At 53.5% G+C, this 12,913-nt stretch overlaps 1 protein-coding gene across 1 annotated transcript; it reads left to right on the top strand.

Moving 5' to 3' along the window:
* The first annotated feature begins 4,402 nt into the window (after positions 1-4,402).
* On the top strand, positions 4,403-12,594 carry Chadl (chondroadherin like). The gene is made up of 4 exons (XM_050165646.1): positions 4,403-4,603; positions 6,002-7,696; positions 8,125-8,291; positions 10,212-12,594. The coding sequence occupies exons 1-4, from the start codon at positions 4,403-4,405 to the stop codon at positions 10,399-10,401; spliced, it is 2,253 nt and encodes a 750-aa protein (XP_050021603.1). The 3' UTR covers positions 10,402-12,594.
* Positions 12,595-12,913: the final 319 nt, after the last annotated feature.

Here is a 12,913-nt window from a genome sequence, read left to right as displayed (position 1 = left end):
TGAAGAATGGATGAAGAAAGTATGGAATATATACATATTAGAGTACTACTCAGCAGTAAAAAACAAGGACTTCTTGAAGTTTGCAGGCAAATGGATGGAAATAGAAAACACCATCCTGAGTGAGGTAAGCCAGACCCAAAAAGAGGAACATGGGATGTTCTCACTCATATTTGGTTTCTAGCCATAAATAAAGGACATTGAACCTATAATTCGGGTTCTTAGAGAAGCTAAATAAGAAGGAGAACCCAAAGAAAATCATATAGGCATCCTCCTGAATATTAAACTTCATCAGGCGATGAAAGGAGACAGAGACAGAGACCCACATTGGAGCACCGGACTGAAATCTCAAGGTCCAAATCAGGAGCAGAAGGAGAGAGAGCACAAGCAAGGAACTCAGGACCGCGAGGGGTGCACCCATACACTGAGACAATGGGGATGTTCTATCAGGAACTCACCAAGGCCAGCTGGCCTGGGTCTGAAAAAGCCTGGGTCAAAACTGGTCTCGCTGAACATAGCGGACAAGGAGGACTACTGAGACCTCAAGAACAATGGCAACGGGTTTTTGATTCTACTGGACCTATTGGTTTCGTGGGAGCCTAGGCAGTTTCTTGGATGCTCACCTTACTAGACCTGGATGGAGGTGGGTGGTCCTTGGACTTCCCACAGGGCAGAGAACCCTGATTGCTTTTTGGGCTGACGAGGGAGGGGGACTTGATTGGGGGAGGGGGAGGGGAAGGGAGGCGGCGGTGGGGAAGAGACAGAAATCTTTTTTTTTTAATGTTTTAAAGATTTATTTATTATGTATAATGTTCTGCTGGCATGCCAGAAGAGGGTATCAGATCTCATTGATGGTTGTGAGCCACCATGTGGTTGCTGGGAATTGAACTCAGGACCTCTGGAAGAGCAGCCATTGTTGCTAACCCCTGAGCCATCTCTCCAGCCCAGAAATCTTTAATAAATAAATAAATAAATAAATAAACAAATAAATAAATAAATAAATAGTTCAAGGCCAGCCAGGTCTACAAAGCCAGTGCCAGGATAGGCTCCAAAGCTATACAGAGAAACCTTGTCTCAAAAAACAAAACAACAAAAGAAAACACAAGAACTTCTGTGCCTCCTACAGCTCCAACACTAAAAACCAATCATAAAATTGTGTTTGGGCTAGAGAGGTGGCTCCGTGACTGAGAATATATGCTGCTCTTGCAGAGGGTCCAGGTTCAGCACCCACTTGGCGCTCACAAGAACCTGTAACTCAAGTTCCAGGAGATTCCACACACTCTTCTGACCTCCATGGGCTCCTGAACAGCACAGGCTACATGAAGGGTTGAGTGAAAATCTGTTGGGGGGGAGGGTGAGGCAAATTATTACAAATAAAAACGACTGTTTACATTCAACTTGGTGATACTACAAGTCCCAGCCAGAACAGTTAAACAAGAAGTAAAGGCAACTGAATAAAATGTCTAAGACTCTTGTTCGCATATGTGCAAGTTTAAGGCCAGCCTGGTCTGCACAGTGAGTTCAAGACAGATTGGGTTGCACAGAGAAACCCTGTCTTGAGCCTGGTAGTGGTGGTGCATGCCTTTAATTCCAGCACTCGGGAGGCAGAGGCAGGCGGATCTCTCGAGTTCGATGCCAGTCTGGTCTACAAGAGCAAGTTCCAGGACAGGCTCCAAAGCTACAGAGGAAACCCTGTCTCGAAAAACCAAGAAAAGAAACCCTGTCTTGGGCACAGACAAACAAAAAGCCAACAACTACATGTAAATTAGCCAAAAACCAAACCAAAACAAACAAAAACCAAAACAGCTATACATAAGTTAGCTGAACTCAATGGTGGCACACACTTGCAAGGGTAGTCGTAGGTGCACAGCAAGTGTGGACCCAGCCAGGGAGGGTTACATAGTACCGTCTCAAGAAGCCAAGCATACTGTAAAACGAAAGCTAAAAAGCCACCAGAAACGCGGGTCTTAAGAGTGATATGATCCAGATGCACTGTAGGTGCAGATTGTTTTGTTTTTTGGCTTTTCGAGACAGGGTTTATCTGTGTAGCTCTACCTGTCCTGAAACTTGCTTTGTAGGCCAGGCTGACCTCAAACTCAGAGATCCACCTGCCTCTGCCTCCCCACTGCCCAGATTAAAGGTGTGCGCCACCGCCACCCAGCTTACCTTTTATTTTCAAGGGTTTCAGTTATTTCAGGCTGGCCTCTAATTTGCTGTGTAGCTGAGGCTGGGCTTGAATTCCTACATCTATTGCTAACCACATTTTACAGGAAGGCAGGGAATGATAAAGATATCTAAGACAGGGCTGGACAGGTGGCTCATGGGCTGAGAGCAGAGGCTGCTCTTGAAGAGGACCTGGGTTCAGTTCCCAGCACATGGAGGTTCAGGGGGTCTGGTGCCCTCTTCTGCTCTCAGTGGGTGCCAGGCATGTGTACTGTGCAATGGACACATGCCGGCTAAGCACAAATATAAAAAGTAAAGAAAACCGAAAACCTTAAACTATCTCAGATGAACCAGTAAGTCTGGTCCTCTGTGGGTGGGGCAGTCTTGCTATGTAGTTTATGCTGGCCTGAAGTTATGATCGTTCTGGCTCAGCCTCCTGAGTGCTGGAATATAGGCAGACACCACTGACTGGTTAGGTCTTAGGTCTGTTTATAGAATACAATACCCTATAACAGTTTAAAACTACGAACAGACGCTAGACATCCATTTGGATAATTCTCAGTAACCTGCTGGGGAAGCAGAAAGGAAAGTGTGCAGCTTCAGTGTGTGTGAGTGCAGGCACGGACAGGAAGGAGTTAAGGGTTCCTGAGCACCTGCCTGGGGTCCAGGTTCCCTACCTTAACCCCTGCAGCAACCTGGTGAGCTAGGTCTAACTTCCAGCTGTGAGCTCTTCCTAGCTCCCACAGAGTCTGCAGGAGCCCAGGGATACTGACCCATGCGCAGGCTCCTCCAGACCTCCCACCCATCCCCACCAGTCCAAGGACTCAGGCCCGGACCATGTTGTTAGGTCTGTGCTGGACAGGCAGCCTGTAACTCCAGCCGAGCTCCCACCCCCTGCCCACAGCCTGGGGAAGCCCCAGCTCGGCCAGGCTGCCGACAATGCTTCCCATTCAGCTCTGTCCCTGCTGCCAAGCCTATGGGCAAGGGAGGGGGGGGGTAGTGCCGGCAACCAGTCGGGGATTGTCCCTGGTCTTTCCCTTGTGCAGGGCCTCCAGACAGGGCTGGCAGTTCCAGTCGGCATGGAGGGGTGAGTTTTGGGGCCCTGAGGGTGCAAGGGAGTCATAGATGACCTAGGTGGCCATAGATGATCCCGTATTCTTCTTTTGTGCCTCTGAGGAGCTGGGGGTAGGCCACAGGATCTTCCTTGTACCTGAGGTTCTCCAGAGGTGGCCCTTAAAGAAGAAAGGGGGATGTAGCCATTCTGGTGCAGTCCTGTGGCTTAGTCTTTTGGGGCCAGGTGAAGAGAGACCCATGGCAGCTGTCTATGTCCTGTACCTTTGTCTCTTCAGGAAATCAGCCTAACGGGCCCCCTTCCTACCCTATCTCAAGCCAGAGTCTAGAGAAAGCCACCAGCCCCGAGAAGGGGAGTGAATTCTGAGACTAAGGAGACAATGGCAGACAGTAACAATCCTGGGAGTAGTTATGGGGAGATGGGATGAGGTTTCAGCCCAGCATCAGGGAAGGAGCTCGGCATTCACACATGGCCCAAGTATATTGAAAGGAGGAGCTGAGAGAATTAGGTGGTGCTGGACCCGTGCAGTGGTACCCAAACCACCTGAGGTGTGTGATGGAGAACATTTACATCCTTTCTGAAACAGTGCTGAAAGTGACAGTCAGATGCTGGGAGATTTCTGTTGGTATCAGGAGCCTGTCTCTAGTCTGGAAAATTCCCTTGGCTGCTAGGTGGAGCCCAGGGCAGGACAGGAAAGCCACGGTGGCAACAACCATCTGTGAGACGGGATGGGCAGTGACTGTAGTTGTGTGGTGGAGGGGTGGAAAGGTAGGCAGACAAGGAAGATACATTTTGCCTGGTGCAGTCCAAACCCCAGGTCCTCCATTCCCCTGTATCAGGCCAGTGAACTGTGTGGTCCTCAGGTAACAAGAGGACAAAAGAGGCCTGAGCTGCCTGCTTACCATGATAGTATGTCTCTGGGTAGAAGACAGACTCACTCAGGGACTTCAGGTCCTTCAACATCTGCACCTCCCCAATGAAGTGCAGAGTCAGGTTGATTTTCTGCATCTGAGTTCCTCCTCAGTAAATCAAAGCTGATTACAAGCTGCTCCTGTGGGAGGTGAGGGAAGGGGCCCAAGCCATGGCACTTTTCTGGGCCCAGAGAATGAAGGCCTGCAGGGGTCTTAGTTGTCCTGGATCGGGTTTGGTGCCCACCAGGGTCGAGGGCCCATGAACATCAGCTCTCCCTCTCCTCCCAGGCCCCAGAGCTCCACCCCTGTCTTCATGCTGCTGCTTTCGGTGTTGCTACTGGGCCCAGCTTGGCACGTAGCTGCCCAGCGATGCCCACAGACCTGTGTCTGTGACAACTCCAGGCGGCACGTGACCTGCCGCCACCAGAACCTCACCGAGGTGCCGAACACCATCCCCGAGGTCAGGCGGGACACACTGGCATGGGTTAGCAGTGTGCTAAGACGGGTCACACTGGCACGGGTTAGCAGTTTGCTAAGACGGGTCACACTGGCACGGGTTAGCAGTGTGCTAAGACGGGCCACACTGGCATGGGTTAGGTATGGGTTAGCAGTGTGCTAAGACGGGTCACACTGGCATGGGTTAGCAGTGTGCTAAGACGGGTCACACTGGCACGGGTTAGCAGTGTGCTAAGACGGGCCACACTGGCATGGGTTTGGCATGGGTTAGCAGTGTGCTAAGACGGGTCACACTGGCACGGGTTAGCAGTGTGCTAAGACGGGTCACACTGGCACGGGTTAGCAGTGTGCTAAGATGGGTCACATTGGCACGGGTTAGCAGTGTGCTAAGACGGGTCACACTGGCATGAGTTAGCAGTGTGCTAAGACGGGTCACACTGGCATGGGTTAGCAGTGTGCTAAGATGGGTCACATTGGCACGGGTTAGCAGTGTGCTAAGACGGGCCACACTGGCATGAGTTAGCAGTGTACTAAGACGGGTCACATTGGCACGGGTTAGCAGTGTGCTAAGACGGGTCACACTGGCATGAGTTAGCAGTGTGCTAAGACGGGTCACACTGGCATGGGTTAGCAGTGTGCTAAGATGGGTCACATTGGCACGGGTTAGCAGTGTGCTAAGACGGGCCACACTGGCATGAGTTAGCAGTGTACTAAGACAGGTCACACTGGCACGGGTTAGCAGTGTGCTAAGACGGGTCACACTGGCATGGGTTAGGTATGGGTTAGCAGTGTGCTAAGACAGGTCACACTGGCATGGGTTAGGTATGGGTTAGTGTGCTAAGACGGGTCACACTGGCATGGGTTAGCAGTGTGCTAAGACGGGAAGAGTGGCAGGAGCCATGGCTCACACCAGTGGTTCTGCCACTGTCTGGTTTTTCAAGTCCCGCTCCTTGAGCCTGGGAAAAAAATGGGAAAAAAAAACAACCTGTAACAGCCAAGTCCAGTGGCTCACACCTCTAATTCCAGCACTTAGGAAGGATGGATCTCATTGAGTTCAAGACCAGCCTGGTCAACATACCAAGTTCCAGGCCAGCTAGAATCATGTCTCAAAAAACAAAACCAAACAAACCAATAATAACGATGTAATTTATTTACAATCTACGTGACTACAAATATTGCATTCGCGACAGGTTCTGGGGTGAACTGGGGGTGTGCCGGGAGAAGATACCTTTTCTGCCCTATGGAGTTATGAGTTCACGGGCGAGAAAGCCAAGAGCAGTGACAGGAATGAAGAGAGCACAGTGAGGGCGGCTCAGTGGCAAGAGAATCAGAGAGGTGAGGGGGAGAGGCCAAGGCTCAGGTTCCCGTGCAGCTCAGTGTCCTTTCCCGCTCCTGTCCCCAGCTGACCCAGAGGCTGGACCTCCAGGGCAATCTGCTGAAGGTCATCCCTCCAGCCGCCTTCCAGGACCTGCCTTACCTCACACATCTGGACCTGCGGCACTGCCAGGTGGAGCTGGTGGCCGAGGGTGCTTTCCGAGGCCTGGGCCGCCTGCTCCTCCTCAACCTGGCTTCCAACCGCTTGAGCATGCTGCCCCAGGAGGCTCTGGACGGGCTAGGCTCACTGAGGCGGCTGGAGCTGGAGGGGAACATGCTGGAGGAGCTGCGGCCGGGGACCTTCGGTGCCCTTGGCTCGCTGGTCACACTTAACTTGGCCAACAACGCCTTGGTCTACCTGCCCGCCATGGCCTTCCAGGGGCTGCTGCGCACTCGCTGGCTGCAGCTGTCCCACAATGCGCTCAGCGTGCTGGCCCCCGAGGCCCTGGCGGGTCTGCCCGCTCTGCGTCGCCTCAGCCTGCACCACAACGAGCTGCAGGCCCTGCCCGGGGCCGCCCTGTCCCAGGCCCGCAGCCTGGCGCGTCTGGAGCTGGGCCACAACCCGCTCACCTACACGGGTGAGGAGGACGGCCTGGCGCTGCCCGGCCTGCGCGAGCTGGCCCTGGACCACGGGGCCCTGCAGGCTCTGGGGCCCCGGGCCTTCGCCCACTGCCCGCGCCTGCACACCCTCGACCTCCGCGGGAACCAGCTGAGCAGCCTGCCCCCGCTGCAGGGCCCGGGCCAGCTGCGCCGGCTACGGCTGCACGGCAACCCGCTGTGGTGCGCCTGCCACGCGCGGCCCCTGCTCGAGTGGCTGGTGCGCGCCCGCGTGCGCTCGGACGGCGCGTGCCGCGGGCCGCGGAGGTTGCGAGGCGAGGCCCTGGATGCGTTGCGGCCTGCAGACCTGCGCTGCCCCGGGGACGCGGCGGAGGACGAGGACGAGGTCGAGGCCGACGCGGGTCCCCGCGCCCCTCCGCGCTCCCCGCACCAGGAGGCCCCGACGGCCACGCCCTGCCCTCCGGTCTGCGCGTGCGTCGGGGAGACGCGGCACAGCGCTTGCGACGGCCGCGGCCTGCGGGCTGTGCCCCGCGGCTTCCCCAACGACACCCAGCTCCTGGACCTGAGGCGCAACAACTTCCCCTCGGTGCCCCGTGCCGCCTTCCCGGGCCTGCGCCACCTGGTGTCGCTGCACTTGCAGCACTGCGGCATCGCGGAGCTGGAGCCCGGCGCCTTGGCGGGCCTGGAGCGCCTGGTCTACCTCTACCTCTCAGACAACCAGCTCTCGGGCCTGAGCGCCGCAGCCCTCGAAGGAGCCCCTCACCTCGCCTACCTGTACCTGGAGCACAACCGCTTCCTGAGGGTCCCGGGGGCTGCTCTGCGCGCCCTACCCAGCCTTTTCTCGCTACACCTCCAGGACAACGCGGTGGACCGCCTGGCGCCTGGGGACCTGGCAGGAGCGCGGGCTTTGCGTTGCCTTTACCTGAGTGGAAACCACATCACCCAGGTTTCACCTGGGGCGCTGGGGCCAGCTCGGGAGCTGGAGAAGCTGCATCTTGACAGGAATCAGCTGCGAGAGGTGCCCACAGGCGCCCTGGAGGGGCTGCCGGCACTCACAGAGCTGCAGCTCTCCGGGAACCCATTCAGGGCTCTGCAAGATGGGGCCTTTCAGCCTGTGGGGAGGTCGCTGCGGCAGCTCTTCCTGAACAGCAGTGGCCTGGAGCAGGTGGGTGCTGGGCGAAGGGCAGGCAGGAAGCACAGGCCATAGGAGTACATTCCTTCGGCAAGCATTTTAGGCAGGGCACGAGAACCCTAAGATAAACCAAACATTCCCCTAAACCCTTAGGGAGTTCAGGTGTGGGTGTCAGGCCAGGGGCAGCTAGAGGCCTGTCGAGGGACATGGAAGAACTGGAGTCTGCGCAGTTACTGCTGTGAAGAGTCCCTAAGAGGCATGGCAATGATAGGTTCAGGCCTAACTGACAGAAGCTGGGCATTGTGTGACTTGGAATGAGATCACGCTGGGTATTAACTGCCCTTCCCACGTGGACCCACTTGGGCCTTCCATCTCTCTGCTGGAGAGGATGGACCGTCCCTGCAGACCTGGGGCAGTCTGCCTGGCAGGGGCACACAACGGGAATTGGCATTTCTTTGCAGATTTCTCCCAGGGCCTTCTCGGGCCTGGGAACAGGGCTCCGGAACCTGTACCTGCAGAAGAACCAACTTCAGTCCCTGCCTGCGCTGCCGTGGCTCAGCGGGCTGGAGCTCATCGACCTCAGTGGCAATCCCTTCCACTGTGACTGCCAACTGCTCCCGCTCTACAGGTAGTCACCCCCACCAGAGCCCCCCGCAGCGGCATCAACTGCTGGCATGAAGTCCAGCTAGCTCCCTGGAGGTGCTGTGGCTGTGCACCACCAGTCAGCTTAGGGCGCCTGTGAGGATCCTCGAAGCCAAGCATGAAGGCATTCTTGCCAAGTCATTGCTATTCCTAAGTACCTAGGATGGTGTTAGCGTCTCTGTTGCTCTGATAAACGCTGTGACCAAAAGACAACAGGTGTGGTGGGCATAGTGGCAACAACCTTTAGTCCCAGCAGTCAAGATGCAGAAGCAGGCAGACCTTTGTGAGATGGAGGCCAGCCTGACTGATACAGGCCAGGCCAGCCAGGGCTACATAGTGAGATTCTATCTCAAAACAGTCAGGCAGCGGTGGTGCAGGCCTTCAAATCTCAGCACTTGGGAGGCAGAGGCAGGTGGATCTGAGTTGGAAGCCAGCTCAGTCTACAGAGCAAGAGGACAGGACAGCCAGAGCTAAACAGAGAAACCCTGTCTTAAAAAACCAAAAATAAGCCAGGTGTTAGTGGTGCAAGCCTTTAATTCCAGCACTCAGGAGGCAGAGGCAGGCTGATCTCTGTGAGTCTGAGGCCAGCCAGGGCTGCAGAGCGAGTTCCAGGACAGGCTCCAAAGCTACACAGAGAAACCCTGTCTCGAAAAATGAGAAAAAGCAAAACCAAAATCAAGCAAAAAACAGAAACAGCAAAACAAATCAAAAGGCAACTTAGAATGGGTTTAGCTTACAGATTATATAGTTCATCAAGGGCAGCCAGGGCAGGAGCTCAGGGCAGGAGCTGCACTGAGGCAGAGCCAGGCGGGGAGACTGCTCTGCTGGCTGGCTTGCTCACTTTGCTTTCCCATACAAGCCAGGACCAACTTCCTAGGTTGGCACGGACTACAGTGAACTGGGCCCTCCTACCTCAATTATTAATCAGGATAACGCCTCAGGCCAGTCTGGAGGAGGCAATTCCCAACCGAGGCCCCTTCTTCCTCGGTGGGTCATTTGAGTCAAGCTGAAGAGAACACAGTGACGCAGGTGGACTGAGCTTTTTTGACTCCTTCATAAAGTTGGGATCTCGTCCTCTCTTGGTGAGCTGGGACCAAAAAAAAAAAAAAAATACATATGTGTATTTGGCACGATGACATAAAAAAGCAACCAGAAGCTGGGCTGGTGACCATGGCAGTAATCCCAGCACTTGGGAAGTGGAGGCAGGAGGATCAGGAGTTTGAGATCAGCCTGGATTAAATAAAAACAAAGGCTGGGGACAGAGCCCAGTTGGTAGATTGCTTACCTAGCACGAAGCCCAGGGTTCGGTCTTTATAAATACCAGGTGTGTGCAGACATCTGCAACCCCAGCACTCAGGAGGTGGAGACTAGATCAGAAGTTGACATCCGTCTGGGCTATATGAGACCTGGTGTCCCTGTTTTATAAGTACCAGGTGTGTGCCCACATCTCTAACCCCAGCACTCAGGAGGTGGAGACCGGAAAATCAGAAGTTGACGTCCGTCTGGGCTATATGCGACCCGGTTTTTGTTGTTTTAGTAGAATAACAAGTCTGGGGTCAAGCAAGCCTAAGGGCCGGTCAGCCCAGGCTCTGATGTAATACGTTCCATAACCTCCCTTTGCTCATCTGTGAAAAGGATGAGCAGTCTAATCCACAGACTCATGGCTGCTGGAGAATTCAGTACCGTTAGCAGGTGTCAGTAGAATGTCTGGCACACAGTAAGCACTGCTACTGTTTCTGTCTTTTTATGCAGAAGGAATCAGAGGCGAGCCACCCGGTCAGAACTCTCCGTGGAGACTGTCTTTGGTGCCCTGCCTCAGAGCTCCTGACCCCTCCTCATACTCCTCGGGAAATCTCTCACCGGTGCATGCCGCCCGCAGTGAGCTCCCCATCTCTTTCCTCCTCAGGTGGCTCATTGGGCTGAACCTGCGGGTAGGGGCCACCTGTGCCACCCCTCCCAGTGTCCGTGGCCAGAAGGTGAAAGCTGCAGCTACTGTCTTTGAAGTTTGCCCAGGCTGGACTGCCAGGAAGGCCAAGAGGACGCCAAGCTCCAGGTTCAGTGCCAGGAGAAGCCCTAGCAACAGAAGACATCAGTGAACAGACAAGGTGGGCCCTTAGGTGGGAGGGAGGTCTGGGTCCCAACCTGCTGGGAAGCCCTGATTTTTCTTGGTCCTGAATTGTAGTTCCTGAACTGGGCAGTGACCCATGGTCCTGCTGCACGATGCAGCAACGCTGCTTTCCTCACTGGACACCACGTATTTACCCCAGTCCTGTTTTACTGACCTCTGCTGACTCCACCCTTTGCTATCCTGACCTCAGACCTGGCTCTGCCTCCCACCACCTGTCAGTCACAGGTTGAGGTGTCCTTGAATGTTGGGGACCATGTGAGGGGAGCAACAGGTAATGTTGGAACTCATGGAACACAGCTAGGCAGTTGGCAAAGCCACACCCGAGTGAGCCGTGGAGAGGCAAAGCCCTGAGGACTCCATGTCCTGAGGACCTACCTCATGCTGTTACAGAGCACAGCTGAGCGTCGCCTTCTGTCCACCACATCCCTGTCTATGGGCTGTAGAAAAACTCTCGGGGGTCTCTAGCCCCCCACTAGGCAGTGGTACTGGTACTTACAGTAATAGTGACTGACTTGCCCTAAGCATTGCTGCTGGGCACCTTTAGAAAGAATTTAGACATAATAGAATTGTTAATAAGATCTGGTTAAGATGTTTTTGTTTATGTTACATGTGTAATTTTTCATATATTTGTTATGCCTCAATAAAGCATTAAATGTTAAAAGAAAGATGTTTTTGCTAATACCTTTGAGATGAAAAGCTTGGGTTAGCTGGAGTTTAGAAAGGCAGAGTTGAGTGAGGGACTCGTCACTGTCAGGGAAGAACAAAGCAGCCCAGCTACTGGCTGGCGCGCCTTTCTTGTTAGGATGGGTTGGTGATCGAAGATGACCATCCCTTGTGCCCATTTGTCCTCCGCTTCCTGGTATAAAAAAACTGTTGATGAGGGGGTATGCACCCTGTGGATTTAAAGTTTTTAAAATTGTTTTTCATATATAAAACTTTAGATTTGTGATTCAAGACTTATATAGGCTTAAATAGACAATGATTGGTCCTTTCTTTGTAACCATGAAATCAGCCTGCCAGTCAAAGAACTGGCTGAGAAAAATACCTTGCTTGCTCACACTCTGCTAATCTATAACAAGCTGCTGGACATGAATGTATGCGGCTTCTTGGGGCTACTAATTTTTCACTTCTAATATGTAAAATGTTTAATCATGTCCAGGGATATGGAAAACATGGTTTTTACTTGTAGTCATTGTAATCACTCACTTAAATCTTTCTACTTCTTGATTTTGCTGGGGTATATAAGCTGTAAGGAGAAAAAATAAGAAGGGAGAAGGAAAACACTAGGAAAGATGTAGAAGGAAGTCCTCAGGAAAGAGGAAGGAAAACAGGGTAGACGAACAGAACACAGAAGACTGGAGCGGAACAAGGACAAGAAGAACAAAGCCGCTCTCAGCCCTCAGAAGTCTGTTTTTCTGGCCAAGTCTGCATCTGGTTTCCAGTCTCTGACCTGCACAAGGCTTGCCCTCTGCACTTACTGCTCTTGTAGAAAACTTGAGTTTTATTCCATTACCCATGTGGAATGGCTCACAGATGTCTGTAATCCCAGCTCCAGGGGACCTAACACCTCTGGCTTCCACCAGCATTCAGATGAGAGGGGGTGCCTGAGACAGAGGTGAGGTGGTGGTGGATGCAAGTGTGCGCACACACACAAAGGAAAGCAAGATCTCGAGCTGCAGGATACAAGTCCTTAGGAAACAGACTTGGAGCTAGTTCTGGGGGCAGCAGCAGAAGCACACAGTTGCCACTCACTGGCATCGCCTTCTCCAGCCTTTTTAGTCATCAGTACATCGGAGTCGCCTAGAACCCAGATGCCAACACTAGACATGGACGGTGACAAGCGACTATAATCTAGTCCTTGGAGGAGCAGGGGAAAATGATGGAAGGTCACATTGGGCTATATGAGATTATCTCCATAAAATCAAAATGGATCAAATAGCCCAAGAGGCCCCATACTTCCCTCAAAGCCACCATGTACTTCTTACACTTATTTGTACGTGTGTCTTGGTGTGCACAAGGTCTGAGGACAACTCGAGTCATTTTCACCTATGTGGGTTCCAGGGATCAGACTTAGGTCCTTGGCTTTGTGGCAAGTGCACTTACTCCACTGCCCTGGCCTACACCACACACCCACTCCACTGTCCTGCTGGTCTATATCACACACCCACTCCACTGTCCTGCTGGTCTATACCGCACACCCACTCCACTGTCCTGCTGGCCTACACCACACACCCACTCCACTGTCCTGCTGGTCTACACCGCACACCCACTCCACTGCCCTGCTGGTCTACACCGCACACCCACTCCACTGCCCTGCTGGTCTACACCGCACACCCACTCCACTGCCCTGGTCTACACCGCACACCCACTCCACTGCCCTGCTGGTCTATACCACACCCCTTCCAAGTGCATGCTGGCTGGAGGTGGACTCTTCAGGGTTCAAACTCCTGAGTCCAGCTCACTGTCCGTATGTCCCCTGG

The sequence above is a fragment of the Alexandromys fortis genome, unplaced genomic scaffold, assembly GCF_014885135.2.
Source record: "Alexandromys fortis isolate MF-2015 unplaced genomic scaffold, M_Fortis_MF-2015_v1.1 scaffold_157, whole genome shotgun sequence".
NCBI classification, from domain to species: domain Eukaryota; kingdom Metazoa; phylum Chordata; class Mammalia; order Rodentia; family Cricetidae; genus Alexandromys; species Alexandromys fortis.
Note: the sequence above shows the minus strand (reverse complement) of the source record. Positions and strands in the feature narration are given on the sequence as shown.